At 35.5% G+C, this 25740-nt stretch overlaps 2 protein-coding genes across 3 annotated transcripts; one reads left to right on the forward strand and one right to left on the reverse strand.

The window, feature by feature from the left end:
* Positions 1-16107, reverse strand: LOC135680873 (uncharacterized). Its single transcript, XM_065195082.2, has 19 exons — positions 15968-16107; positions 15441-15543; positions 14890-14970; positions 14694-14797; positions 13995-14076; positions 13191-13299; positions 12221-12391; positions 11564-11640; positions 10553-10734; positions 10171-10199; positions 8883-9056; positions 7662-7722; positions 6052-6173; positions 5524-5650; positions 4379-4439; positions 3652-3734; positions 2972-3041; positions 1943-2052; positions 1-1189 (listed from the first exon to the last, which is right to left on the reverse strand). The coding sequence occupies exons 2-19, from the start codon at positions 15491-15493 to the stop codon at positions 1107-1109; spliced, it is 1779 nt and encodes a 592-aa protein (XP_065051154.2). The 5' UTR covers positions 15494-15543; positions 15968-16107; the 3' UTR covers positions 1-1106.
* LOC135680875 (RNA-binding protein 41) lies at positions 16097-24395 on the forward strand. Of its 2 annotated transcripts, none has more exons than XM_065195085.2 (8): positions 16097-16223; positions 17368-17429; positions 17937-18113; positions 19234-19378; positions 20762-20891; positions 21374-21681; positions 22699-22846; positions 23688-24395. In XM_065195085.2, exons 2-8 carry the CDS (start codon positions 17383-17385, stop codon positions 23783-23785), a joined length of 1053 nt encoding a protein of 350 aa, XP_065051157.2. In that variant the 5' UTR covers positions 16097-16223; positions 17368-17382; the 3' UTR covers positions 23786-24395. The 2 variants fall into 2 exon arrangements, with proteins under 2 accessions (XP_065051157.2, XP_088969841.1); XM_089113715.1 differs by lacking the exon at positions 23688-24395 and adding an exon at positions 22952-23633.
* The last annotated feature ends 1345 nt before the right edge of the window (positions 24396-25740 follow it).

Raw genomic sequence — 25740 nt, forward strand, 5'->3', positions numbered from 1 at the left:
TAAAATTCTGCACTCGTCATTCTTTCACAAAATGTACATTAGGAAATCATTAACAATTGTTGTTCGAACTAAACTCTGCATAAAATATCAACATTCTTTAAATATTAAAATATTATTGTGCATTTTCGATAAAATATCAATATCTATAAACATATAGTACATCTGAAAGTTACAACTATGTACAAACAATCTCTAAATGAACCCGAGATGACATGAAATGTTAGCAATAACAGAACACTATGCTTTCAACAAACATTGAATGAACAAAACTATGAGCGGCAGGCAATGTAAATGAATTAAAAATAACAAATGTTTGCCTATTCGACAGTATTTCTTTTCTTAGGTTAGATAAAATATGGCTGCAAAATGTCAAATCATTGTTAAATCTCGATTGATTTTCATGAGATGTAGAGTATTTAAAACAAAATTGTTAATCTAAAAATCAGCTTGGATTAATAATGCGGGTTATGTTAAGGTGGATGGTATTGAGCTAAAGTGAATAATGAGTAGATACAAGTTCGCATATAAGCAAGGGGTGTTTCTCTAGGTAAACAATAAGCTACGTTTGACAAGTCATTGTTCTGAAATCATAAGGAATCTATTCTGAAAACCCTTTCATAATACCCTGCAGCAAAGTGCTCGCTTTTTTATTCCTTGAAGAACTTTAAATTCGTTTCTGCCTTGACAAGCACCGTAATCTATGGTAATCTATTAATCCTTGCTTCTTGTCTTTTGAATATTTCCTTGATGTTCCTCCTTCGTGACAAAGAAGCATAACAAAAGAGGTAGAAAACGTTACTTAAGCAATTCCATCATCTACTTTGCGGGTCATATTCCTCAAGATGGAATCCACAGCCGCCTTTTCTGTGACCAACCGAGCGACAGATTAAAGAAGCCTTACCTATTGATTGCAAACGACACTTTGAATGCATCCTTAAAAACCAATATAGTTACAATACCCGAGAATCTAAAACATAAGCTTTTGGAAAACATAACAAAGTTTTGCCTGTGCTTGTTTTAAACGATAACTGTTGGCTGCAAAATCGAGTATCGACGTTTTACTTCACATGCTTCTTCTGCAACAAATTTGGATTTGGAGAAAACTTCTAGAATTTTCGCCCCCTGTTAATCCTGATCTCTCCGTAAACCTCTTCCTGGTTTGCTTTGATAACCTCACGAGCGTTTAGTGCTGTAACGAAAGAAGGTTTAAAGCAATGACAAGAGACAGTTCTACATTGATATGTCACTGGATCACTTACATACTTTAGCTAAGCCCAGAGTAACAATGATATCAGAGTAATAATATTGATATTGAGTAAATATTAATTTTCTTAATCTTGCTGTTGCTTAATCGTCGAAATGAATCATTTTTACCCCACTATAAAAGGAAGGACTCTGCAGCGGTTTCTCAAGGTCGAGGGTCATTTTTAAGGTTAAGAATTTAGGAAGAAACCCCCTCAGTCAGATATTCTTTGGAAGCGAAATTTCCTATCAAAACTTGCACGTGGCTATATTCCAACTGACCAAAAAGAAATCTAGAAAATTGTATTCTTGTACACTATTTTTCTATAAGATCAATTTTATAAGAACACGAGCCTCAAAAGTGGTCAAAAATTAATTGCCATCTAGGGCTGCTTTCGGTGATTTTCATATTTGTCGGCAAATAAAGGATGTCTCACTGACTTTGTTGACAAATGAGGCCTGGGCAGCAACTGAACTGCTAGCAACTAAACTGCTTACCACCTATAAACTTAAGGACAATTTAAGAACAATCCAGCCTCAATTTTTGGAAAGAATTAAGAACAGTCAGCCTTAAATTCAATTTACTGGTTCTTATAAAAAAGAATGTAGGTCTCGGCCAAACGCTGTCATATTGTATTGTGAAACATAAGGAAGTTAAAAGAGTAAAAGCATTGAATGTCTGCAAACGGAAGTTACTTACAAAGAATGTGAAAGAATGATCTAGATGCAGCTTTACGTTTCGTTTTTCCAGGCAACGCAATGTCCGAGAACAGGATCTCATCTCGATCACCCAGCACTTCCCTCATGTCTCTGCAATTAAAATGAAGATTTCTAGTTTCATGTTTATTCATTACCTATTTCTTATATCATTTGATGACACACGAACAAAGACGTTATGTCCAAATGTGTAATTTGTTCTGTCTTACAATTGTATTATCAGTATTTTGAATCTTCAATATTTAATGCAAAATAAACGACTAAAATATTCGTGAAGTCGATAAAAAAGTTGAATCTTTCCTTTAGAAGCAAGGTCACAGTCTCTTTGTCCATTGAATTCACTAAAATCTGGCATTGCTTTTGAAATTAAAGCAAAAACTACAGCAACACTATCGTAAAAGTTATAACTTTCACTGGCCATTGCCATATTTCAGCCAATTCGTAAATGATATTACTGATTTTTCACAACAAACAGACGACTAGTTTTAAGGTCAAACTTTACGCCTAAATATAATTCGGTAAATCCTTAGAAATCCTTTTGGTTCGGTGAAAGTCTCGTACGCTGTTTGCAAGAGTGAAATGCCCTTCGGGCAGAAATTTTCCAACCTTGAAGGACTCAATCAAATTTGAATTCAAAGTATTCAATTTAATCACGTGCATGACAGATTAAAACATTATGTGCTTAACCTCAATCGATGAGCTTACATTCTCATGGCCTCCGACGAAGGAGGGCCCCCTCACTTTTCTGCAAAGGCCATGGCCCCCTCACTTTTCTGCAAAACAACAGAGCTTTATCAAAATCTTTTGTTATGGGTGTTAATTTTGGTCCTGGTCCCCCACTTGCCAACATGTGTCGGAGCCCGACAAGATTCTTCAAACCTTAATATTTCGAAAATGAAATCTGATTCTCTGAACAATAGTATGGCTGAAACATGAAAGTAATTCTTTGTGAAGGTGTAAGTTCATGTTAGGATTATATCTACACAGGAATTTCCCATGGAATTTGTCATACCTCAGGAATTCGTCAAGTTTTAGCGACGGAAGGCCATCTTCACCAGAGTCTTGGAAAGCTGGGTCTTCTTCTAGAAATTAGAAAGTCCCGTTAAGTATGACAAACAGTGATCACTCTAAAATTAGTAGAATAAATATTTCACAGGGCTGCTTATTATATATTTCATAAAACTTTTTACAATATTAGATAACTTTTTGCTTGACGCGATTCACGATTTCCGAGTATCATTTTGTCATGAACCACAGGGCAGTCATTCATCAGATCCTTGAAAACTGTTTTGTGTTATTTCGTGGAAAACAGGTGTATCCAGGAAGATTTATGACACGACTCGAAAATTGATGAAACAGGCAAAACCGGGGGTGTCTTCACGTTAAACCGGGGGTGTCTCTGCATTCAAAAAGTGATTTTTCATATTCTTATCTAAACTGAAGATTGATGTTTATACACATTCATTACTCTGTTTGTGTAAGTACTATATTTTGCAAGAAAAGGCATTTTGATATATGAAAGGTTTGCTCAAACAATATGTACATATATATCTACATGTTGCTTTCATTAGAAATTAAACAATTGAAATTTAGGAATGAAAATACAAAACAAACTTCTTGACTAGAAAGACGATATATGTTAAGAGCAAAGGCGACAAGGTGGAAGTTATCATTTTAATCAGGGTAACACACCTATTTCTTCCAGAGGTACCGCAAGCTCTTCACCGAACTCATCAGCAATTGGAGAAAGAATATCAACTCTCGCATGACTCGATCTAAAACACACGAATTTTGCTGATTTCAAAAGATTCAACAACAAAGTTTTGCAGACAAAAAGGGCTCAGGTAATACATAAAATATTGTTTATAAATTTCTATCTTAACTCGACAATAAATAAGTACACTCAGGGCGGTAGCTACTTTTGTTCTTGGGGATAGGGGGCTTATGCAATCCCCCTTCCCCTTCTCGGGTGAGATGAGAGTAAATGTCATAACCTTCCGCCTTAGGCTGCGCAAGAAAGGTTAGACATTATTTTCATGGAACGGTTGCATCTAATCCTTTTGATAAAACTAAAACACGTTGTGAAAACACTTATTGCATTAAGGAGATTAAGAAAGAACTAAATAAGGAAATAAATTATGTTCTACAGTATGGCCCTGTAGCATAGAAATGTTGATTGAATCCGACTTTAAAAAATAATCATTTTATTGTGGACACCGAAAATGCAGGCATTCAGAAACTGTGCCATCAATCCGCTGTTTAAAAACGAGACTAAACAATATTTAAGTCCTCTTTAAAGTGTTACTCATGGAGCTTCTGTAGCAAGCAGATTCTTCTATAACTGACGGAACAAGCCTGTAGTAAAGTATTACCACAAATATTTGGCATAAATATGCTTGAAAAAAATTCGAAAACATACCTTCTACGGTCCAAAGTCCATTCTTCCCCTTCCAAGTTTCGCTTCCGGGTTTGTCCGCTTGCTAAGGGTTCGAAAATTCATTATTATTCCTGTTTTAAAATTGCAGATTGAATACGTAATTGCTATTATGAAAACATCGCTATTGCTTTTCAACAAAGATTATGGAGAAGACGATTTTATTTGTTGTGTGTAAAAGAAAAACATCTAAAAGTAAAATTATCTGAAACAGGTTGCAGGCTATGTTTACGAGTAGAAATAATGAAAAGTTATCAACTGTGGGCAGTAGCCACAGAACACGTAACCATAGTTGTGTTTGCTTTATGTAACCATTGCCAGTGACTGCTTGTGGCGCATGCGCGAATGCCTTGCGACGAAATTGTCGTAGAACAGAATATTATGCCTGCTCTTTCATCGCCCGGAATCATCGGCTTCGCTGTTTTTAGGTAGGCTAGACTGTTTTTTCATACGTTGTAAAATCATTTGAAATGACAATTTCATCAAATCTAGATTAAAACAATAATGAAGCTTGATTTACAATTTGCAGTTGTTAGCCTGCAACTGGGTATCGCTAAGTGTTTCGCTGTAAACTATATCAGGGCCTCCGACGAAGGGGGGCCAAGGGGCCTTGCCCCCCCACTTTTTTGCAAAACAATAGAGTTTTTTTCAAAATCTTTTGTTATGGGTGTTAAATTTTCCCTTGCCCCCCCCCCCACTTTTCAACCTGTGTCGGAGCCCATGTATTTGGAAGTGTTTTTCTGTACCTTAAAGTATTAGTGCAAACAGGGTTGCCAGTTTGGATTTTTCTTATCCAAATTCAACAGATTTATGAAAACTTGTTTGGATTTAAAAATATGATTTGGCAAAAAATTAGGCTTTTTTTGGATTTATCTGAAAAATTATCCAAATTGGCCGAATGTTGATATTTTTAAACAGCTACTTAATTTGTTATTTATCTGATTATAGTTATTTATCCGAGACTCACACTTGATCTTTATTTAGAAACATGTTCATTTGGCAAATGCCAGCTTTACCATTGCACATACATTCTAAACTAAACGAAGAACGGCGAGAAAGATAGCTGTTGAGCTACTATACGAATTCACAGTGAAATATGAAGAGGCTGCTTTTGCAAAATGCTTGCTTACATTCATGTTCTGCTGGGGTGGAGTCCATTGTTAAAGAACTGATTCCTGATCTTTCAAATTCGGTTGAAATTTCATCTGCAGCTCGTGGAATTTCAATGCTGGTTGGAGTAATGCCTGCACGCAGAATCTATCAAAACACAATCATACAAAAAATGTACTTCTAATTTTGGTAGATTATATGGTAGATTATTATTATTATTATTATTGGCTAGTGGTGATACTAAAACTTTGACAATCAGAATTAATAACAAACAGCCTAGCTTTTTCAATTCATTTCTCATCTAAGTTAATAGCAGAACTTCATTTTGAAAAACCAGGAAATATGTTTTTCTCAGAAAAAACTCAAAACATAAAGTTTTCTTCCTAAATGCAAAGAATTTTTTTAATCCTTTTTTCCTTCTCGCACTCGTGACAACTCGCTAAATCCAGTCGACAATCAAGTTTGTCTCGATGTTAGTCCATCATATCTGACAATGCTGCTTTGATTAAATATCATGCCCTATCTGGACTTTCCATTAAATATCATACCCTATCTGGACTTTCCATTGCAGATTCTTCGCTCAAAATGTTGAAATTTTCGTGTAGAGTTGGGTCTTGGAAAGTTTTTGCGTTCTCATGCCATATTTCTGAAATACGATCACTTGCCAAATCTGAATAAACAATAGAATACATTTAGTTAATAAATAACGTTATATTAAAGAAACTTTTCCATGAGCTGTATACGCTTTTATGTACAGAACAGAACGCAGGGCCGGCGAAACGTACTTAAAAGTGGAGGGGCCAAAATATCAAATTCTTGAAAGAAGAAAATTTTGGAATTGTGTTATCTTAGGGATGGTCAAAGCCTGTATCTATGGATTTGACTGAAGGAAAATCTGAGGCAATATGTTTAAGCTTTTTTTAATCAATATATCCCATTACTCTACTACTTTTAATACCTCGTTCCATATGTAAGTCGTCTGCATTAAAAGTCTCGTCTATTGTACTGTTGAGTTGAAATAGGAAAGGTCTCGCAAATTTTTAAAATAACCTTTATAATATAGCTCGTTATGAAACTCTCTTTTAGATATCAAAATTACCCAAAATAAGTTGGAGGAGAAAAATAAATGAAACAAGGTTTAATAAAAAACACTAACATTGAAATATAAACAGAAGAGCTGTGAACTAAAAATAAACGATTAAGGAACTTTGTAAAGTTGGGTTATCATTTTGTAACATGTGATCTTAAATTTTTCGGAAATAGGATACCTTCAACAAAAAGACTCTGGATTTGAAAACTCTAAAACTGCGTTGGTCAAAACAAGTTTTAATATAATTTATAATTGCGCCTAGATATTTCATTCTTTTTTCTTAGTAGGAATGGATTATCGATATAATCAAACATTTCTTGATGATACTTTTAAAGAACAAATCTGCCCATTGTTTATTTCTCATATCCTCAAACAGCTGATTTCTCATTTTTTGTAATGTTTCAGAGAAATTTAGAGAAACGTATTCTGGATCAGGTTTCTCGTTCTATTTCCTAAGCCAAGCTGTTACTCGTAATTCAACTTGGACATTGACCGATATCTTCCATGAAATTCGCATATTCAATTTTATATGGGACTTCTCTGGTAAAGACATAGCAACCAAGCTAGAGCAAAGGGCATACTTAAGGAAAAACTAGGCACAGTTACTTACAGAATGATATACTTCATTTTTTTCACTTTTGCCTAAAATTTATTTTGCTCTGCAGATTTTGCCGGCTTTGGAACGGTATTAAGTTGCTTGAAATTGAGAATGATGATCGCATTGAAGTGAATGGCCTAACTTCGGTTCTACAAATAACTTCTAAGTTTTCTGCATGAGCTGTGGTGACAATGGATAAAATTAACTCTTGCACGAGCGTTGGTTCACGCATTTTGATTGGATAATTATGACATCTACTTTTGGCAAACAGGTCTCCTCTTTTGGATCTCCTCTTTTAAGTTAGGCCATTCAATTGAGGTTAACGTAGCTTTAGGTATTTTTTTGCCTCAATTTAGCCTCTTGTTATTACTCAATTTAGATCTTGATGATATAGAATTTAAAAGATAATGTTTAAGAAAAAGACAATGGCACAACATCAGTAAGTAAAAACAAAACGAGAAGGTACTTACAAGTACAGGCTGGTGTTGAGAATAATTCCCTGACGGAGAGTCGTTGGGGTGCTCCAATTATCTAAGAGAACAGGGGGTGAAAAAGGAATGAGAAATATTGCCAACAATTCATTTTGTTTTAGGTGATGCTATTTTGTAAGCAGAATAAGGCTAAATGACGGCCTATTATTAACTTTATTCTGTTTAATCCAATTCTTTTGGAATTTTTTCAATCAACTGATGCAACGATTGCATTCAACTTATGCACCGATAGTACCCGATAGCACCAAAGTTCAAATAGCATTTTTTCAACAAGAGTGTAAACAAGCAGTATGATTAAGAGTGACAACAGAATTAAAACAGTCAAAATTCATGCAAAATATGATGCATAAAAGACAGCGATCAACTTTGCCTTTTGATATTTGTCGTATTCACCTGTATACTGGTCTTTCTAATTCCAAGTATTTGATTCAACTCAATCCAATTCAATTCACGATTAAACTAAATTACCATATAAATTATGAATTAAGTCATACAAATAGAAAGCTTGAGCTACCTAATCTGTGTTATAACAAGAGGACAACATGGTAACAAGATTGATACGTTCTCAACCACTGCGAGGGTGCATAGCGGCGGCTACCCGATAATCCTAACTTTCAAAACTGGAACTTTGTGGTAATTAAGGAGAACATGGAATCATCATGCAACCGAAATACCACACAAAAGATGGAATTGTTTAATAAAAGGCTCTTTTGAAGCAAAGTCTTGCAGTTTGTTATGTTTAGGTAAATACAGCACGTTGTTAATAAGATTAACGTCTCGCAATGCTTGATTTTCTGGCAAAACGAGGGTTGTAAAATGGAATAGGAAGGAAGAAATAAAGAGTGAAGGCCGGGCTATGAATGGGAAAGGGTTCACTAGACATTCCTTATTCTCTGTCTTCTACTCTCTGTCTTCTACTCTCAGCTAGGCTACATATACCTTATTTGTAGTAAACCCATCTCCAATTTTTCGTACCTATCTTCTGAACATAACAGCAAAGAATTTTAATTAGGCCAACATCTTGGAAATATATTTGAAGATTCAGATCTGATAGCTTTTTTTACTTTGTAAAGAAAGCGTGGTAGGGAGAGTATGTGTTTCTGATAAGGGAAGATGTGTTGGCGATAACGGACATTGTGTTTCAGATAAGAGAATGTGTGTTTCAGATAAGAGAATATGTGTCAAGAATGCTTTTCTCACCAGTTGTTTCAGTGTATCCGTCGGGTTAGTTAGGTTGGCGCGTATTGAATCCCCAGATAGCTTTATCTCTCTATCAATTAACAATCGTCGTCTTTTTGCAGGACGCATGGTTGCTCTTTCCCTTGCTAGAACCAAAGGCTCGTCTCGAGGTCTATCGTCTTCATTCCTTCTCTCCTGTTGTATGGAGAGTTAGGCATCAATGAAGAATTAGTTAGCAAGAAAAAATGTCTGAATGGAGCTTGAATCCAAAGGTAAATTTAAGATATTGTTGTGCAAAAATTAATTCAATACCTTTACCAAATATTAGAGTGTAATGTATAATAAATAATAAGATTTTTTTATAGATCATAGGGAGAGTAGAATGATCAACCACAATTTCAATAACATTCAATAATTCATCATTTTGAATTTTCAGGAATAATTATGATCACAGTTTAACAAAATAACAAGAAACGAAACTAGAAATCAATGCAAGGACATGAAACAATTCGAGCAACGGACACCTCCCACACCTCTGAACAACGGAGACCTCCTAACAACGGACATCTCCTAACAACGGATATCTCCTAACAACGGACACCTCGCTACAACGGACACCTCCTAACAACGGACACCTCGCTACAACGGACACCTCCTAACAACGGACACCTCCTAACAACGGACAGATATTTTTGTCCTCAGCGTTCGAAACGCTAGTAAAACAACCTTAATATAACGGACACCTCTAAATAACGGACATTTACACCGGTCCCAGCGGTGTCCATTATATGGAGGCTTCAATGTAGTTTGCTGCTGGCATTATTTAATGCGCATCATACACAGTATTTGAAAACACTTTGCAATTATTCATTATATTTTAATGATCAGCAAGTTAAGTAAAAAGGGCGATTAAGAACATAGGACACTTAAAGGGCATATGTTGCGTTAGCAGTTGGCTAATAAAACAAATACATTTGGATTGGAATTTCATTGTTACTTGACTTTTCTTTTGTGCTTCTTGAATTTTTACTGCCGTAAAAATTCATCCTTGATTCCATGCTTTGTACTAAACAAAAATAATAATTGTTTTGCATTAGCCAATCTTGTCCACGACAAATGCCCTTTAAGACAAAGGCTAGGTGTAATTCTAAAAAGATCGTAGTTGAAGATCGAATCCAAAGTTTTTTCTTATGCGAACCTCTGAAATAAGCCGGTTTTTTTAGAGGTTACTTTTTTTCTGCTGCTGGCTGCAAACAGCTCATTTCTGAATATTCTACTAAGATAAGAAAAATACCTAGCAAAAACGTACTTGTTGAGACTCTCTTTCTTGGGGGGCATCTGTGAAAAAGATTAATAAAGATTGTTTTTTCATAAAAAAGGTAGTTTATGCAGTAACCAGTAATATAATAAATTTTTACAGGTCCAGTTTTATTAATTATTGCTACAGGGACATTTAGTGTTATAACATCATTTAATGACAAAAAATAAATTTTTAAAATATAAGGACAAGTATAAAAAAGTCTAATTAATTAATCAATGCTGCTCTAGAAGATATCTTAAAGTGAGAGAAAGAAAGTTAACGTTAGAGTTAGTGTTTTAAATTTAGAATTAATAAACTGAATGCAAGTAAACTGTAATAAACACTCTATGGAATTCAATTGCTTATTAAATTGCTACCATCTTCAACTAACCTCCTGTTATTGGTCCAACGACAAGATCCATATCTGCATCGATTAAAACAACGTCATCAAGTACTTCAAGTATCATTGCATCAGCTTTTGACCGAGAAGGAGCATCCTCCTCATGTCTATCACCAGTATCCTCAGGTCCTTGAGGTTGACTTTCTCTTGCAATATCGTTTGCTTTTTCAGGCCTATGCATATAAAAGTTGGCAAAAGTTCCTTATTGACTTTCAAATGAAGCACGACGCATTCACTGGGGGTTCTGGGCAGGGTCGTAACTACTCTAGTGTCTCTAATAGAAGGGGGGTGCTAATAGAAGGGGGTGATCATGTCGACCAGTTTTCAATAAAAGGGGGTGCTAATAGAAGGGAGTGTTCATGTCGGCAATCCTTTTTGAAATTGAAGTACCTTTTAGAATATACTGTCAAAATTTGGTTTAATTTTTTGCATAGTTTTAGAGAAAATTGCATTCACAAGATAAATCAAATTTAGAGCTTTTAACTTCCAAGTCAAAAATCATCGGGGGGTGTTCATTCTGGCTTCATTCTGAGATTAATACACTAGGGCCGTCTATTAGGGACACTAGAGTAGCTATTGTGTTCGAGAGGGGGTCTAGCTCCCATTTACCGACAAAGTAGATGAGCCATCTTTATTTGCCGACAGGTTTAAAAATTTAGTATGTTGCGTATGCTAGTAGTTTAGTATGTTAATAGTATGTTGTGAAATATTGGCTTTTTTCAAAGCAATTTTCGATATATAAATGCAGATACTGGCCATCAAGAGTGTCTATTGAATAATTCAAAATTAATTGGCTTGAAATACGCAAGAAAGAAAAGAAAATAGTATAAAGGTAGCACATTAGATAGAAAGCAAAACAGGCGATAGCTGGGTGTACCAATTATTGACTGCTTGTGATAACCTTTCTCTTCATGGAATGTGTTGCTTAGCTGAGAATTTTAGCTGGGTTTACATCTGACAAAAAGAAACTACGGATGGCTTGCATCGAAAGAATAAACTTACAATGGGGCAGCATCAAGTCCAAGGTGCTCAAAGGGATCTTCGTCTAAATATGGTCCAAAATCAATGTCGCCAGGAACCTAGCAGAAAAAGACGTGCAAGTTTAAAAATTGTCTAGGCATAAAAGAAAAAGAGTTTAAACATCAACGTCACGATGCAAGTGGATAAACAAAGTTGTCCCCTGTGAAAAAAGGCATTTCAGCAAACCTGCTCAAGTTTATTGTCTTCATACTGCATCCTTGTGACAACGATTCGTCCGGTTACACGAGATGGTTTGCAACCAGTGTTAATGTTTTAGGAAATTATGGATTATCTATTGAACAATTCTAATTTCTTGGTTTGGATAATTGGTTAACCATGCTTTAAAGATGGCAAATAATGAGATTGGGAGAATGCTACCATTGCACGAAAAATGTCTATAGTACTTATAAAATTAGGTATATGAAATATTTCTATAGTATATCAAATCAAGATATGCTATTGAGCAAAAAACCGTTTGGGTCCAACAAATGATGTTGTCAGAGGAGGCTGCTTATCAAGCATCAAATTATAAAAACACGAAATAAACTTAGAGTAATACGTCAATAATAACAAAGTAATATGATATTCCTTTTAAAGCTACACATTTCCATGCTGCTTAATTTATCATACTTAACACACCTCAATGGGTTGGTTTGGTGACAGAATAAGATGTTCGGGTAACGTGATGTCCTTCTTATCTGCTTGCATTGGGCTTGCCATTATCTCACTGGATGAGCTCTTGACACTGTTCTTACTTGGAGACAAGAAGGTATCAACAGTGCCATTCACTTCCAAGAAACTTGCATCTCCCTGTTGGAAATAAGCTGATTCAAATAGCATGTCGGTGACTTGAGAACATATCAAATGGATTTGATAAGCTTATAAAACATTGATGGTCATTGGCACCTGGAATATTACAACCAAATCTCAGATAAATCTCAGAAAAATGTGAATTGCAAGCAATGAAAACCCAACTGATAAAGGAACCATTGAAGCTAATCTAGAGGAACAAATGAGCAGGCTACCAGCCAAGCAGTGACGGAAATAGAAGGAAGTCAAAATACTTTAGGGTCATGCTCTCAAAAATTAGGGGCTCTGGACCACTATTTCTCTCTTGAGTATGCCCCAGACACCCCAAGCCCCTGTTTATATTCAATCAAAACATTTTTGCACAAAAAATTGCAAGAAAAACATGTTAATGCATCCTCAGACATGTTGCAGCCATGGGGAGGGAGCTGGGGGCTGTAGCCCCCTCGCCTTTTTGCTAGTGTATGGTATCCATGTTGTGGCATCAAGGATACAGTGGAAACAGTGGCAACAGTGGAAAAACTACCATCAAATGTTGTTAATTACTTTAGAGCCCCCTCACCCTAAAAGGTGTTCTGGTGTCTCTGATCCTAGCAGTGAAATTAGCAAAAGATAAAAGCATAAATGGATTAGAAAGGCATATTTGGTGAATATTGATAGTTTAAAATGCAACAACATTTCAATTGTCATGAATCTATTGGCACCAAAAAAGTCATTCAAACACAAGACAGCTTCACAAGGGCTTAGAAAAAATGCTAAAGAACAACTTTTGTTGAGAAAAGTAAATCTGAAATTGTCTTACTGCAAGAAATAATGGTTCTGGATATGGGATTATGTCTTCTCGAAATGGATCCACTAAATAGTTCATTGTTGCATTTCTAACAGGATCCCCCATTGTGATAGTATCAAACCTACAATACAAAATGGTTTGAGCACAAAAACATTAGTATCACTAACAAATTCAAATTTTAAAGTAATGTATTGGTGTGAAATACAATAAATACTTTGGTGTTCCTGGAAATATGTGTATATGAAATGCAGCAATGAGAAATAATTCTGAAATTTGTACTTTTGGATTCTGAAGTTCTCATTTCCTAAGCAAAGATGAGGGTATTATGTTTTTCCATCAAGTGGGGACCATCAATTTTTGGAGTTGGGAGTCAAAAATTAGCAAATTGTATGAGGGGGATTCTGGAATTGATAAAACTGGGATTCAGGAATTGATAAAACTGGGATTCATTAATTGATAAAACTGGGATTCAGGAATTGATAAAGCTGGGATTCATGGATCAGAGTTAATAATTCAGTGGAAATTTCAGGCATCAGGGGACCTGTCAGGGTACCCTCTCAGACCTTGTGTTTCAAAAGATCCATACTACAGACAACCCCAGTTTCCCTCCTTACTGTTTGTTTAGACTGCTCTGGTCATTTAAAAAATTATTTTCTGTCCCAAAATTTTTGATAGCTGCTGCTGGCCAGCAATATCAAGATGAGACCAGGTCCCTTTTAGCATTTTTAGGATCTTTTTAACATTTAGAATTTGGCAATACTGTCATATTGATAAAACATAACAAAAATTAATATTTTTTTTGGATTTCAAAAATACCTTGCAACTGTACAAAACAGCTCCAGTGATTTTCTCTTGTCAAATGCATCATTCACTCTTACCCACATTTGCTGCGCCTCTTCTGTCAAGGCATAAAACAAAGGGAAAAATAAAAAATCAGAATTCAATCTTGCAAAAATGGCATAATACGGATTGTTAGTATGTTATGTTTCTGCTATTGGTTTTGAAGCACCAGTGGTAGTGTAAATGTTACCAAAAACTTTAGAAGTGAGGAAAAGAAATCTAAAGATTTTGAATTAAAGGCATTGAGTCATGGTAAATAGGCTTTCTCTATAGGGGGTCATTTGGTTTCGGCCTGATCGCTGCTGTTTCATGTGATATTGGCATCCGTTGTTGACAACTTGCTATTGATGGAAACTGTTATGTTAATCAGTACAAGGTGAGTTCATGTGACCAGTTCAAGGTAAACCAATAGCATCGTAGTCATGGAAATCATGACTCAGCGGATTTTGGCAATTTGGGTATACCCAGTCTATTTATCATGACTCAATGCCTTTAAGGTCTTAATTGTATAGGCTTTGAAGAATGGCTTTATAAATGGCTAGATAGACAATCTTTTTGTATGCATTTATTATGATGACTAGAACCTCTTCTTACCTAGAGCAATCAGAACCATAGATATTCACTATCTTTGTATAGAAATTAGGATAGTCATAACTGCAAAATGTTTACACCTACCTAAAGTTATTCTTGTTTGTTTTTGGTATATCTTTGAGACACCAAACATTAGTTGTGATGATAACCTCAGTGCAAATGGAATGGCTGGATGTAATATGTTGTGACTGAAAAAAGCAAGATAATGGTTTTGTTGAAAGCAACAAACTTTTGACCTGAAATGTAAACTGAAATTTTAATAAAATCCAAAATTCCTTACCATGTCCTTGGAACGTTAACATTGAAATAGTCTCTCTTTGTTAGGAAATTACATTTCCCAGTGTTGTGAGTTGCAGCAATCCTATAAAATTCAATAGCTTAGATTAGTGGCTTGGCAGGTTCCTAATATTAAAAATAGTTTCAATTTTTTTGGAATGATTAACAAAGAAATACTTTTGGGATGGAAAAAATTAAACGTTCACATTACCAGATTTGATATTGTCAGGAAGAAAAGATGTAATTGGTTTCTATTGGGGGCGCTTAGCTTCAGTTTCTTTTATTGATCAATCAATCCAAAACGCAATTATAAAAAGTTACATCATATAATACAAATATTTACACAACAGATGTCAAACACTTTTCAAACATCAAACTAATAACATTAAACTATTAGTAATGAAGGAAGAATTTCATCTTATTTTGAAGATCAACGTATCTAAGAATTGTTTTACCTAAATCTTTCACTTCTACAGATTATGATCAAAGAAAAAATTAAGTCAAAGAATTTCTAAAAAAGATTCTATTTCCCGAGGAGAGGATTAATGTACATACCATATGATGCCAAATTTTCCCTTTCTAATAAGAACATCTTTCGGGAAGAACATTTTAGATCAAAGATGCATGCAGAAATGTGCATTCAGTCGGATCAGTTGAGCTGCAAAAAAAATTTTATTGATTTATTTACTTTGAACAAAACGTCTTAAAAATGGTCACTAATACAGTAACAATGGTTTACAGATACCAAACTGACATTCTGTTGGAAAAATCAATGAGCGAACCAAGCTTAGCAATGGATGATTTTGTACAAAAAGTATTTATAAACCGTTTCGGTTCTCTCGGCGTCCTAAGCAACTTAATTTTGTAGCCTTTAGTTTTGTAAACTAACCATTATTTTAGAATTCAATATATCTGTAAAATTATCTGTAATTTGTTGCTGAATTAAATGAATTTGAATTTAAAGGGGGTGGGGCGATTGAATATAAATCCTCTTTTATTCTATATACATATACATTCTAAATGAAACAATCGAACTTGTAAATGAAGACAATGATTGTAAATCTTTAAAAGCTCAAACGTACCTCATAAGATCAGGGTATCTGAAAATGCACAATCTACGTAGATCTTCAACCGTTTTCTCTGTATTCGACATGTGAAATTTCAAACTTGACGAACTGCTAGTATTCATTCAACATGGCCGTTGTAAATATCACGTGACTCCATTGAAGAAATCAGCTGATTTTTGGCGATATGGAGGCAAAATCCTTCACATCAGCATTTATCTTTTGGGCCTCCGAGGCGGGAACATAACAACATTGCTTTTGCAGGGGAATTGAGGTGAAAATACTTCTTTATTGTCTTTCTATGTCTGAAATGTCATTTTTTTGACGAGCTAAAGGTAATCTTTTAAAAATAAGGCAGCCCTAAATTTCGTGAACATTAAAAATGCACTTGTACACCAGAACTGAAATGGAAAACCTGTATGGCACTCCTTCAATAACAAATTTTGTACAAAATCCTTGTTGCTTTTTAGACAAAAACAAAATCTTCTACCAGGGGCTCACCTTGGTCTTTTTCGCAGCCTAACTGGTCTAGCCTAGCCTATCTTCAAAACTAAAACTGCCCTTTGCTACACAGGTAATTTCCCAAAATCATAAATGTTTTCCAACTTATGGGCCATATCAGTGCCAAAGATAGTCCCCCCTAGGCCCCCAAGTTTTGAGTTAGCTTCCCTACCTGGCTTACCCACTAGCTTCAAGGATTACAATGGTGTTTCTGGCAAAATCTTAGTCAGAAATTCTTGTAGGAATAACTTTCATTCAAAATGTTTCATATTAACTTTCTCTTCAGTTCATTTAATTTCAAAATTCCACAACATACAATTTAATAGCAAGTTAACAACAACAAATATTAATAACATATGATATAAATATATCATAATTTGAGAAAAGAAACAAAGAGAAATTGCAACTAGATCTGATAAAACTAGAAAGTAACAACCATGCAAATAAGACAAGGACAGATTTTGCAAGACAAAAACTGCCCCAAAAAACCTGCCCCCATTTATGAATCAGCTACGCAATTTTAAGGAATTGTATGCAGGGGAATTTCTCAAGGAGGAGCTCTCTCAGTAGCTAGGCTAATCGAAGAGAAAGCACCCCCTATTTAAAAATGACTAGTGAAATTGGGAAATAGTTTCTGGGCATTGAATCAACTTCATAATTGAATTCAGTAACTTGATAAACAGTTACATAGCCAAAGGAGGTGCAGCTGAAAACTTGTATAGAGGAATGAAAGAAACACTTTTTTAATTTGTGATGAATGCATCATAAAGAATATGTTGGTTTAAATATTTAAATAATCTTTATTTAAATAGTGTTTTTTAAAGTTATCCTTGTTGCCCCCCCAAAGTATCTTGCTGAGTCACTTTGTGAAGTTTAGGCATGGTGAACCTACAAACTGACTGCAATAATTCTTGTAGGATCATTGCTTTAGAATGTTGACAAACAATCATGGGGGTAGCAAAGATGATGGACAAATAAGGTAATTCATGATTTTTTTGTCAGAAAAAGTAATTTCTAGCAGCTGGATTATAGTAAAATAATTATTTTTGCTGATGATAAATAACATATACATTTCTGCCATTTGCTCAGTGATCCATTACACTCATTACAACAATAAATTAGTATCAGAAATTCATTTAATAATTTCTTGCCATTATTAAGAAAAGTTCATTGTGTGATACTCTGATTATTCAAATAAACCAAAGAATACAATAATGTGAATTTAGCAAGTCTTTCAAAATCTCCCTGAACAAAGGGCAAAAACCAAACATCTTCTGTCTACAAAATTTTGATTTTAATGCATATTTTCAAAAATTGCTAGATAAAATGATGCCTCTGCTCTGCCAATTTTTTAAAACATTTTGCTAATATGGTTTTTGGAACAATATGGGTTCTCTAGCAATTGCTGTCTAATGACAGAATGACAGAGGTAACATTGCAAAGTTAGGGTGAAATCATGTTTTCTTACCAGCAAATAATTTTCTAGTTCACAAAGGAAGAGGTTCAGACCTGATGGTGTCATTAAGATGGGGCCTCAAGCAAAAGTTCCTTATGAAACAAACAATGTTGACGAGCCTCCAAAGGAGAAGCAAATTTCAGAGGCTGAACTGCAGTTAAAAAGCATGGTTCAGAAACAGTTGGCTACCAACATCACCTTGGAAAGGTTTCATTTACATTTGACTTTTTTACAGGGAAATATAATCACATTTTCAGTCTTTATGTAATTCAATATTAACACATTTTTGATAGCGCTTTTAAAGTTTCTGTGCAGGTTTCATTCAGAGCTGAGTTAAGAAAAAAAAAGATATCAAAGAAATATGGAAGCACTGTTTCCCTAACGATAAAAACAATAGCAAGAAAATATCAGTTCATGGGTATCCAGTTGAGGGGGCAGCTACCAAGGATTGGAGATGTTATGAGCCCAACGCAGGAAGTTTAAGTGAAGTTTAAGGGGGGGGGACTGGGGAGACATCCTTCCTGTTCTTGGCACGATCAATTTTAAATTTCCTCTAATTTTTATGACAAAATGTTGGGGGAAGGGTTACATTTCTTTCAGGATGTAGTCCTATGGTTTTCAGACTATCTTTACGTAAGCCAAAGTTAGTCATGGGCATCCCCTTCTGGTAAAATTGATGTTCCATGTTGGTAAAAGAGCATTTTCTTGTGAAAAAACAATGTGGTCTAAAATCTGTTTGTTTTACTCCACCCAGAGCCTAGTGGCTGGTGTCACCATTGGGTGGGATACACTCAATGGCGGTTTTAGGGACTGCGGTCCCGGGACCAAAAACGTCTGCGGGCCCTTATTTTTTACAATTTCTATCTTTTTACTTAGATGTAGGGCCCTTTTTAGCTATCATAAGCACGGGACCTGGACCCCCTGGACCCTCCTAAAAACTGCTACTGTCAGTACTAAAAATAAGTAACAGAATATGAAACATAGTCTATCAATAAAACATTTTCCAAGTTTCTATGCCAAATGCAGGATTTCAGTTCTACAACTCATCCTTCCTCCCCAGATCTTTTGAACTTCAGACTTGTCTACTGTCTTCCTTCTTTGCAAAGTCTTGCAACCTGTCGTTATTGAAAACTAAAGTCAGCAAACTTGATCTTACCTCCCTCTCTTGCCAGTCCCTCCCTCTTTATCTTGTTTGGGCCTTGCTATAGGCTTCTGGGCCTTCTTGACATTGCCTAATAAAAAACATATCTACAGCTTTTAATAAAATATCAGTTAAAACATATTGATACAGAACCCATTGTTTTTATATATGTTGCATTTTTTTCAGTGAGCTTTCTCGTAAGAAGATATTTCACCGAGCAAGAGTTTATAAAGATGAACAAGAAAAAAGAGCAGGTCAGCAGACATTAGAATCTTTTAAGCAGATTTCAGACTTGGGAGATTCGAAAGAAACAAGAGCTTCAATGGATCAGGTGAGACAAGGGAAGTTACTGCAAATCTTCGAATTACTCCCAAAACCCCTACCCTAGAAGTAACATTTTTTAAAACCCCACACCATACCCAACCCTGACATGCTACTTTTACATTCAGATAAGCCTCAATAGGGGCTTTACAAGATTCAGCAAAAATATTCACAATTCACAATTTAAGTTAATGATTGACAAAAAATTCACTGCAAATGAAAAAAGATTGAAGATAAATGAGATATTGACCAAGAAAGAACCAAAGACAAAGAAAAAAGCATTCGTTCGGACTAACATATCTTCTTGTGCTTTGATTTATACCTTGGTTTGATAAGCTAGACAGGGTTATTAACTAAAATTGCAAATGAAATGAACTATAGAGTTATGAATAAACAGCAAGGTGGGCTATTTGTATGGCAACTTATAGATTATTTTTATGATCCCCCTCGAATTAGCCCCCCCCCCCTCAAGAAAGTTCCTTAATTAATAAGCTCCTTGGGGTCTTATTGGAGGATTTACAGTACATTCTTAATTTCAGAGAACATTCATTATTTACCCTTTGTATTTAACCGAATGCTGTTTTATTATTCATCTACTTATTCGTCTATTTATTTATCTTTTATTTTGTCAAGAACTTTGAAGCTACAATATTTTGCCTTTTATAAGACGCATTCTTGTATAACCCTTAATTCCATGTTTGAGTTCTGAAAGAATAGTTTTTACCGTGTCTTTTTGTGTATGAGACGCACCTCTTTTTTCAGTTCTGGTAAAGCATATATATATATTTAGTGGAAGAATAAACTCGAGAATACTATAGACACTAACTCTGTGGAGGAAAATTCGTTCAAACCGCAATGTTTCAAATATTACGTTACGTTAAACTTTTACGTTTAAAATCATCAAGTAGAAAGTTTTACATTATAAAATAATGAAAATCGCAATTAACGTTTACATGTTTTAAAATCCATAAAATTCTTCTTCGTTATCCGTTTCGTTCACAATATTCACAACATTCACAACGATTACAGGGATGCGTCTTCCGAATAAGAGGATGCTGGGTACAACCTTTCCATTTGGGAGTAAGAAAGCTTTTTCAGTTATTTTTCTATCCCGCCTGGAGAATTAGAAGTTTTTAATAAATTTCCGGTAAACGTGCAATTATTCGAATTAAGAGAACAGGTGTGCCAAATTTAATAATATTATGTCTATAAAATGATGCTTTAGTTCAAAAGGAAATGATTGGGTAGTCAATGTTTTCATGTGAAAGAAGCACCCTCAAACAAAGCCAATAATAATTTGAAAAAAGTGCGTCTTATACACGGCGAAATACGGTGTTTGATTCTGTTATATATTACCATTGTGTGCATTATTTTTGGGTCTACTTTCTTCAAGGAAAAGTTTGATAGCAGTTTTACTGGTGCAAAAGAAATGACAAGACATGAACTTGAAATAGAGCAATCTCTGTACAGGGGAACAAAGAAGGCAGAAGAGTTGAAGCATCTTCTCAGAGCCAAAACACAAGGTTCATTATTGGTTTTGTTTGGTGTTGATTTGCAGATTAATTTTTTTCAATGTTTCTGAAATAGTTTCAGCATGTATATACCAGAAGTACCTACTCAGAATATCATAATTTCCAAATGTACTATCATTACCCTGATCAACCAAGTTAATTTGCAATATCAATTAAAATTTATGTCATCTTTATGATTGAACAGGCTGAGATGTGATCGATAAGGCATATGTCAATATCATGATAAATTCAAAAGTTTTATTTCTTACTAAAAACCTATATGTGAAATATTAAAAGTCAATCATACATTGCAAAATTTTTGACTTGGTATTGCCTCCATCTTGTTTTCCATGTCACCGTTTCCACAAACTTCCTCTAATTAATTTTTTATTTTATTTTTCGTGGCTATACTTCCATACACCTATAAAACAACGTAAAGCGTAAATATTATGCTACTTACAACTAGTTGATAAAGCAACATGTTTTCTTTAAAGAGTTCCCTGATGATGATCCTGTTATGAAAACGCTTAAAGAATATGAGGACAGAGAAAAAAGAAAGCGAAGGTCTGCAAAAACTGCCAGATCGTTAGGCAAGAAAACAAACGAGTCAACTAAGAAAGTGGAGGATGAGGCTGAGGAAGAAAGCGACAATGAGCAGACATTTGTGGGTCCTATACTGGCTCCGATACATGTTCGAGTGAGACCATTGGATGAAAAAGAAGTCAGCAGAAACAAACTTGATGTGACCGAGATTCGGAGTATTGCAAAATTTAGCAATTATGAACCAGGAGTGCCAAGCAAGGTTATCTTTTCTCGTGACAACCCTATAACGTTTACATTCCAGCAATCGTAACCTCCCCCTCCCCCCCTCCAAGAACATCCCTATTGGAGTAGTCATCTCCAAGCAGCGGACAAATTCTTTTCTGCCTCATTTCTTTTGTGCAGTCAAAGCCTCAGACGATTGTAGTAGTAAACATAGTGGAATTGAATTATCAATTTCCTTTAGATTAAGGTTTCTTTATATCTAGATTCAATATTAAAAACGTTCCTTCAATAAACTTAATTATTTAGATCAGAGGCCTGTTATACAAGGGGGAATGAAGGGGGTCTTTTCCCCAAATTTTTAAGATATCTCCCTTAAAATTTGTCAAAAAATGCCAGGACATTGATGGGGCTAGGGGTAAGCAGATCCATTAGATTTTGACGTCATTGAGAAAGTTTTTATTCTTATTTATTCAAAAGGGAATCGCCTATTTTCCTAGAGTACATAGGGCGTTGCTGAGCGTTACATTTGTTGGTACCATCCCCTCAGACCCTCTGATTTCCAGTTGCTACGATCATACCACTACCACTGAATAAAGGGGATTATTCTTTGATTTTGTATTTTAGGCTGTTTTAAGAGGAATTGAAGTTTTTAGAATGACTATCGTCAAATCATGACCACGCTCTTTTGTGCTGGGACGTTTTATACAACAAGCAGTTTTCTCTGTAGCAAATATTTTAGAGTTACCTCTCTGAAAATATTTAAATATAAAAGCTCTAAAAGTGTTGTACATCGAATTATTTTCAATATTTATATATCATTCCTCTAGTGAAATGACTGACGTGTCAATATCTTATAATTATTCATTAAAATTATTTACTTGGGGAATTTTTATTTTCTTTGAAATAGTTCGAGAGCTATCTTCTTTATACATCTTTGTATACCTACTTTTCACAACTTACTTTGCCTGTGTGCTTTTCACACCTTGTTTTGAATGTAGTCCTTTCATATGCTATTATTTCATTTTTGTAACTTTTCCCACAATTTTGTTTACAGAAACTCTACATTAAAAATCTTCCCCGCAACACAACAAAGGAAGACCTAGCGGAGTTGTTCGTTCGATTTGAGTCTCTTGAGTCGCCAGTCATGGAATACCGAATAATGGATGGGCGGATGAAGGGGCAGGCGTTCGTTCAGTTTAAAGGTATTTCTGCTATCTACACAATCCATTAGTTCATTGCTACCGGAAATGTGCTTCCGTTCCATTCAATTCAATTCGATTTCGATTTAATTCACTTCATTTATTCAGGGCTTCTCGTTTGAAAACAAAATATTTCTGCTTGCCAATGCCATCCTGAAGTGTTGCTGCCCGTAATGACCCGCCGGACTTTAAGCTTCACCCTTGAATCGCCGGACAAAGCAAGGTCGGAATGTTAGTGCATATTTCTAGATGTCATTTTCCTGGTAGAGAGTTATTGATCCTAGGCGACCAGTTATACACTAATTCCGCCGCACCTACTCCGCATATATGGCAACTAGGTGTATGTATCACGTATCCAGATTCTCTTGAGCCTTCGGATTTTCACTTTTTAATGAACAGGTTAACAATGACTTAAGGTATCCGCAGTCTACATTTTTTGCGTTTGAGATTGTTTGCTAAATGGTTTTCTATGCCTCTTTATTTAATGGCATTGGTAGTGATACCCAAACGATTTTACATAATTGATTCTTCTTATGTGAGCTCATGCAACTTCAAGACTTATTGTTAATAGTTCTAAATAATTTAATGCTTGATTTTTAGGTCAATTCACCGGACTTATACAGTGAGCTTGGACCTTTTTGAAAACGCCAATACCATACTGCTATTCTAAGCTTTTTGGGAGTTGCCCTTTTTCCTTAATTCACTGCAGTACACTCCTGCCCATACCTTATTCCCTCTAGTAAGCACCACCCACTAATACACCTCCCCGAGAAGAATCCTGGTTCTAAATTTTAGCATAATTTTCTTATTTACTAGCTTTAAGAGTTAATAATTGTTTCGCTAGATGTGGAAACATCAAGAAGAGCTCTGGAATTTGCCAATGGCTACATCATGAAGGGTAAACCGATTATCGTTTGTTATGGAAAAGATGCAAATGGCTAAAACATCTTCGATCGTACAAGGAAAATCCAAGGGAACATGCTCCAGATGGTAAACTGAGGAGGTGAAGTTCTGGCTCTTCCAAGAGAAAAGATGACAGCAAAGTGATGTGGTGCACTCCATTCTGTAAAAACATCTTCTCCTTCATGCCGCAGTGGTGCAGAATTCTTGGCATTGGTATGCCCATGCTAAAAGGCTGTCAATGTTGTGCTGCTTTTTAAAAAGAGAATTACGTGGATCTCGACAGAGCAGATAGCGGTGATAAAGGAGACTTTAAAAACGATGCTTATGATCCTATAATCCGTTAAAGTGAAGTAGATGGTTGCGCTACGCACCCTTTTCAATATTGCTAATGGGTAGCCCGTTTCATTCACGAGCAACAACTCTAAACTCAGAGCTAAATTATATGCAGATAAACAATATAGCTACACTCATTCTTGTCATTTTTCTCAACAACTGCAACTCAAGCAAAAATGAAACTACAATTTAAGCTGCTTCATCCTGGTTTTCCCCTACCTGGACACTTTTGGAAAAGGCTTTGCCCCCGAATGTTCGTGAAAGTCTAAAATCTGGTAAAGTAGCGAAGCTTCCAGGAAAATGCCCTCACAAATTTCTGTTGGAAATCCAACGAATTTTGCAATAACCAATAAGACAGCAACCTTGAAGGAGTCTCTTTGTTTAGATTAGCAAATAGAAAGCAAATCCAGAAACTTGTGTTTTGTAGCAGTAATTGTGAAATCCTCGTCTGGTTCTTTCTTTGGCATGGCCCCTGGGTTGTTTTAAACCCAATTAAGAACCTCTTTAACCATGTGTGACTCGCGCAGCCCCAGAGTCAAATAAAATCAGTAGAGTAAAGTAATAAATAAAAACTTGTGTTTTTATCTGTAACAAGTTGCTCCTATACTCTTCAGTAGTGGCTCTTATATCGAAACTGCTTAATTGGCAAAAAAAAGTCCGTTAAGTTCTTAATTGGCAGTTTTTTATACAGACTGATACTGAAACAATGTAGACAACCTGATGCAAGAAATTACCGTAAAAGCTCTATTAAGCTTCCGGGGGGGGGGGGGGGCTTATTCAGTTTTTTAAGTCCTAGAAGGGAGGCTTAAAAAGAGAGAGGGCTTATTAGAGAGAGAGGGCTTATTAAAAATTTGAAGTAAAAAAGTTTTAAAAACGCCCTTGTCTATTTTTAGCTATAAAAATGTCTTACCAATTATGCCAGAAAACTTCGCTAGCAGCTTCGAAAGTCTAATTAATCACTTATAAGGTCCTCATCTAATCACCAGGCAGCGGCAAAAAAAACGCGTCTAGTGTACTTAATGCATGGTATGGGCTGTACTTTGCACACGATCTTGTTCTCGTCGCACCCGTCAGGAGACCAACTAAATGCGCAAGGTTAAAGAGGGGGGCTTACTAGAGAGTGGGGGCTTATTTTAAGTTTTTGCTTAATAAAGAGTGGGAGGCTTAAAGGGGAACTGACACGCAAAAAAAGTTTGGCTAAAACGGTAGTTTGTGACAAGCAAATTCCGGGATCGAAAAAATTTTTAACAACTCTTGTTTCCGCTTCGGGAAATTCCCGAGTCCTGACTGTGACGTAGTTGACGGATAAAAGTGCAAATATAAAAAAAACGGCGAATCTAAGAGGAAATCTTTTTCCAGATTTGAAGTCAGCGACAGATTTTGCATCGAATAAGCCAAAGTTATTTTTGCGTGTCAGTTCCTTTAATAGAGGAGAGAGAGGAGGCTTAATAGAGCATTTACGGTGTTGCACTATCAAGTATTTACGGTCCATCTCTTTTTAAAATCCCACTCTTACATACAGGGCGGTCGAGAGGTGACCTGGGGCAAAGTCCCGGTTGGGGCCCTAGAGTCGGATACAAAAATGTTTCGAGACCACGCCCTTTTTAAAATGGGAAACGCCGATTATTTCCAAACGTTTGCACACATTATAGAATATGGTT

Source organism: Rhopilema esculentum, chromosome 18 (assembly GCF_057945365.1).
Source record: "Rhopilema esculentum isolate cy_ngs chromosome 18, ASM5794536v1, whole genome shotgun sequence".
Lineage (NCBI taxonomy): Eukaryota > Metazoa > Cnidaria > Scyphozoa > Rhizostomeae > Rhizostomatidae > Rhopilema > Rhopilema esculentum.

Coding starts and splice junctions, on each gene's coding strand:
- LOC135680873 (XM_065195082.2), bottom strand. CDS start 15,493: ATGTTCTTCCCGAAAGATGTTCTTATTAGAAAGGGAAAATTTGGCATC. Junction 3,735..4,378: donor TGGACTTTGGACCGTAGAAG/GTATGTTTTCGA, acceptor CGTGTGTTTTAG/ATCGAGTCATGCGAGAGTTG. Junction 2,053..2,971: donor AAACTTGACGAATTCCTGAG/GTATGACAAATT, acceptor TTTTAATTGCAG/AGACATGAGGGAAGTGCTGG.
- LOC135680875 (XM_065195085.2), top strand. CDS start 17,383: ATGTTGACAAACAATCATGGGGGTAGCAAAGATGATGGACAAATAAG. Junction 19,379..20,761: donor CAAGAGCTTCAATGGATCAG/GTGAGACAAGGG, acceptor ACTTTCTTCAAG/GAAAAGTTTGATAGCAGTTT. Junction 21,682..22,698: donor AACCAGGAGTGCCAAGCAAG/GTTATCTTTTCT, acceptor TTTTGTTTACAG/AAACTCTACATTAAAAATCT.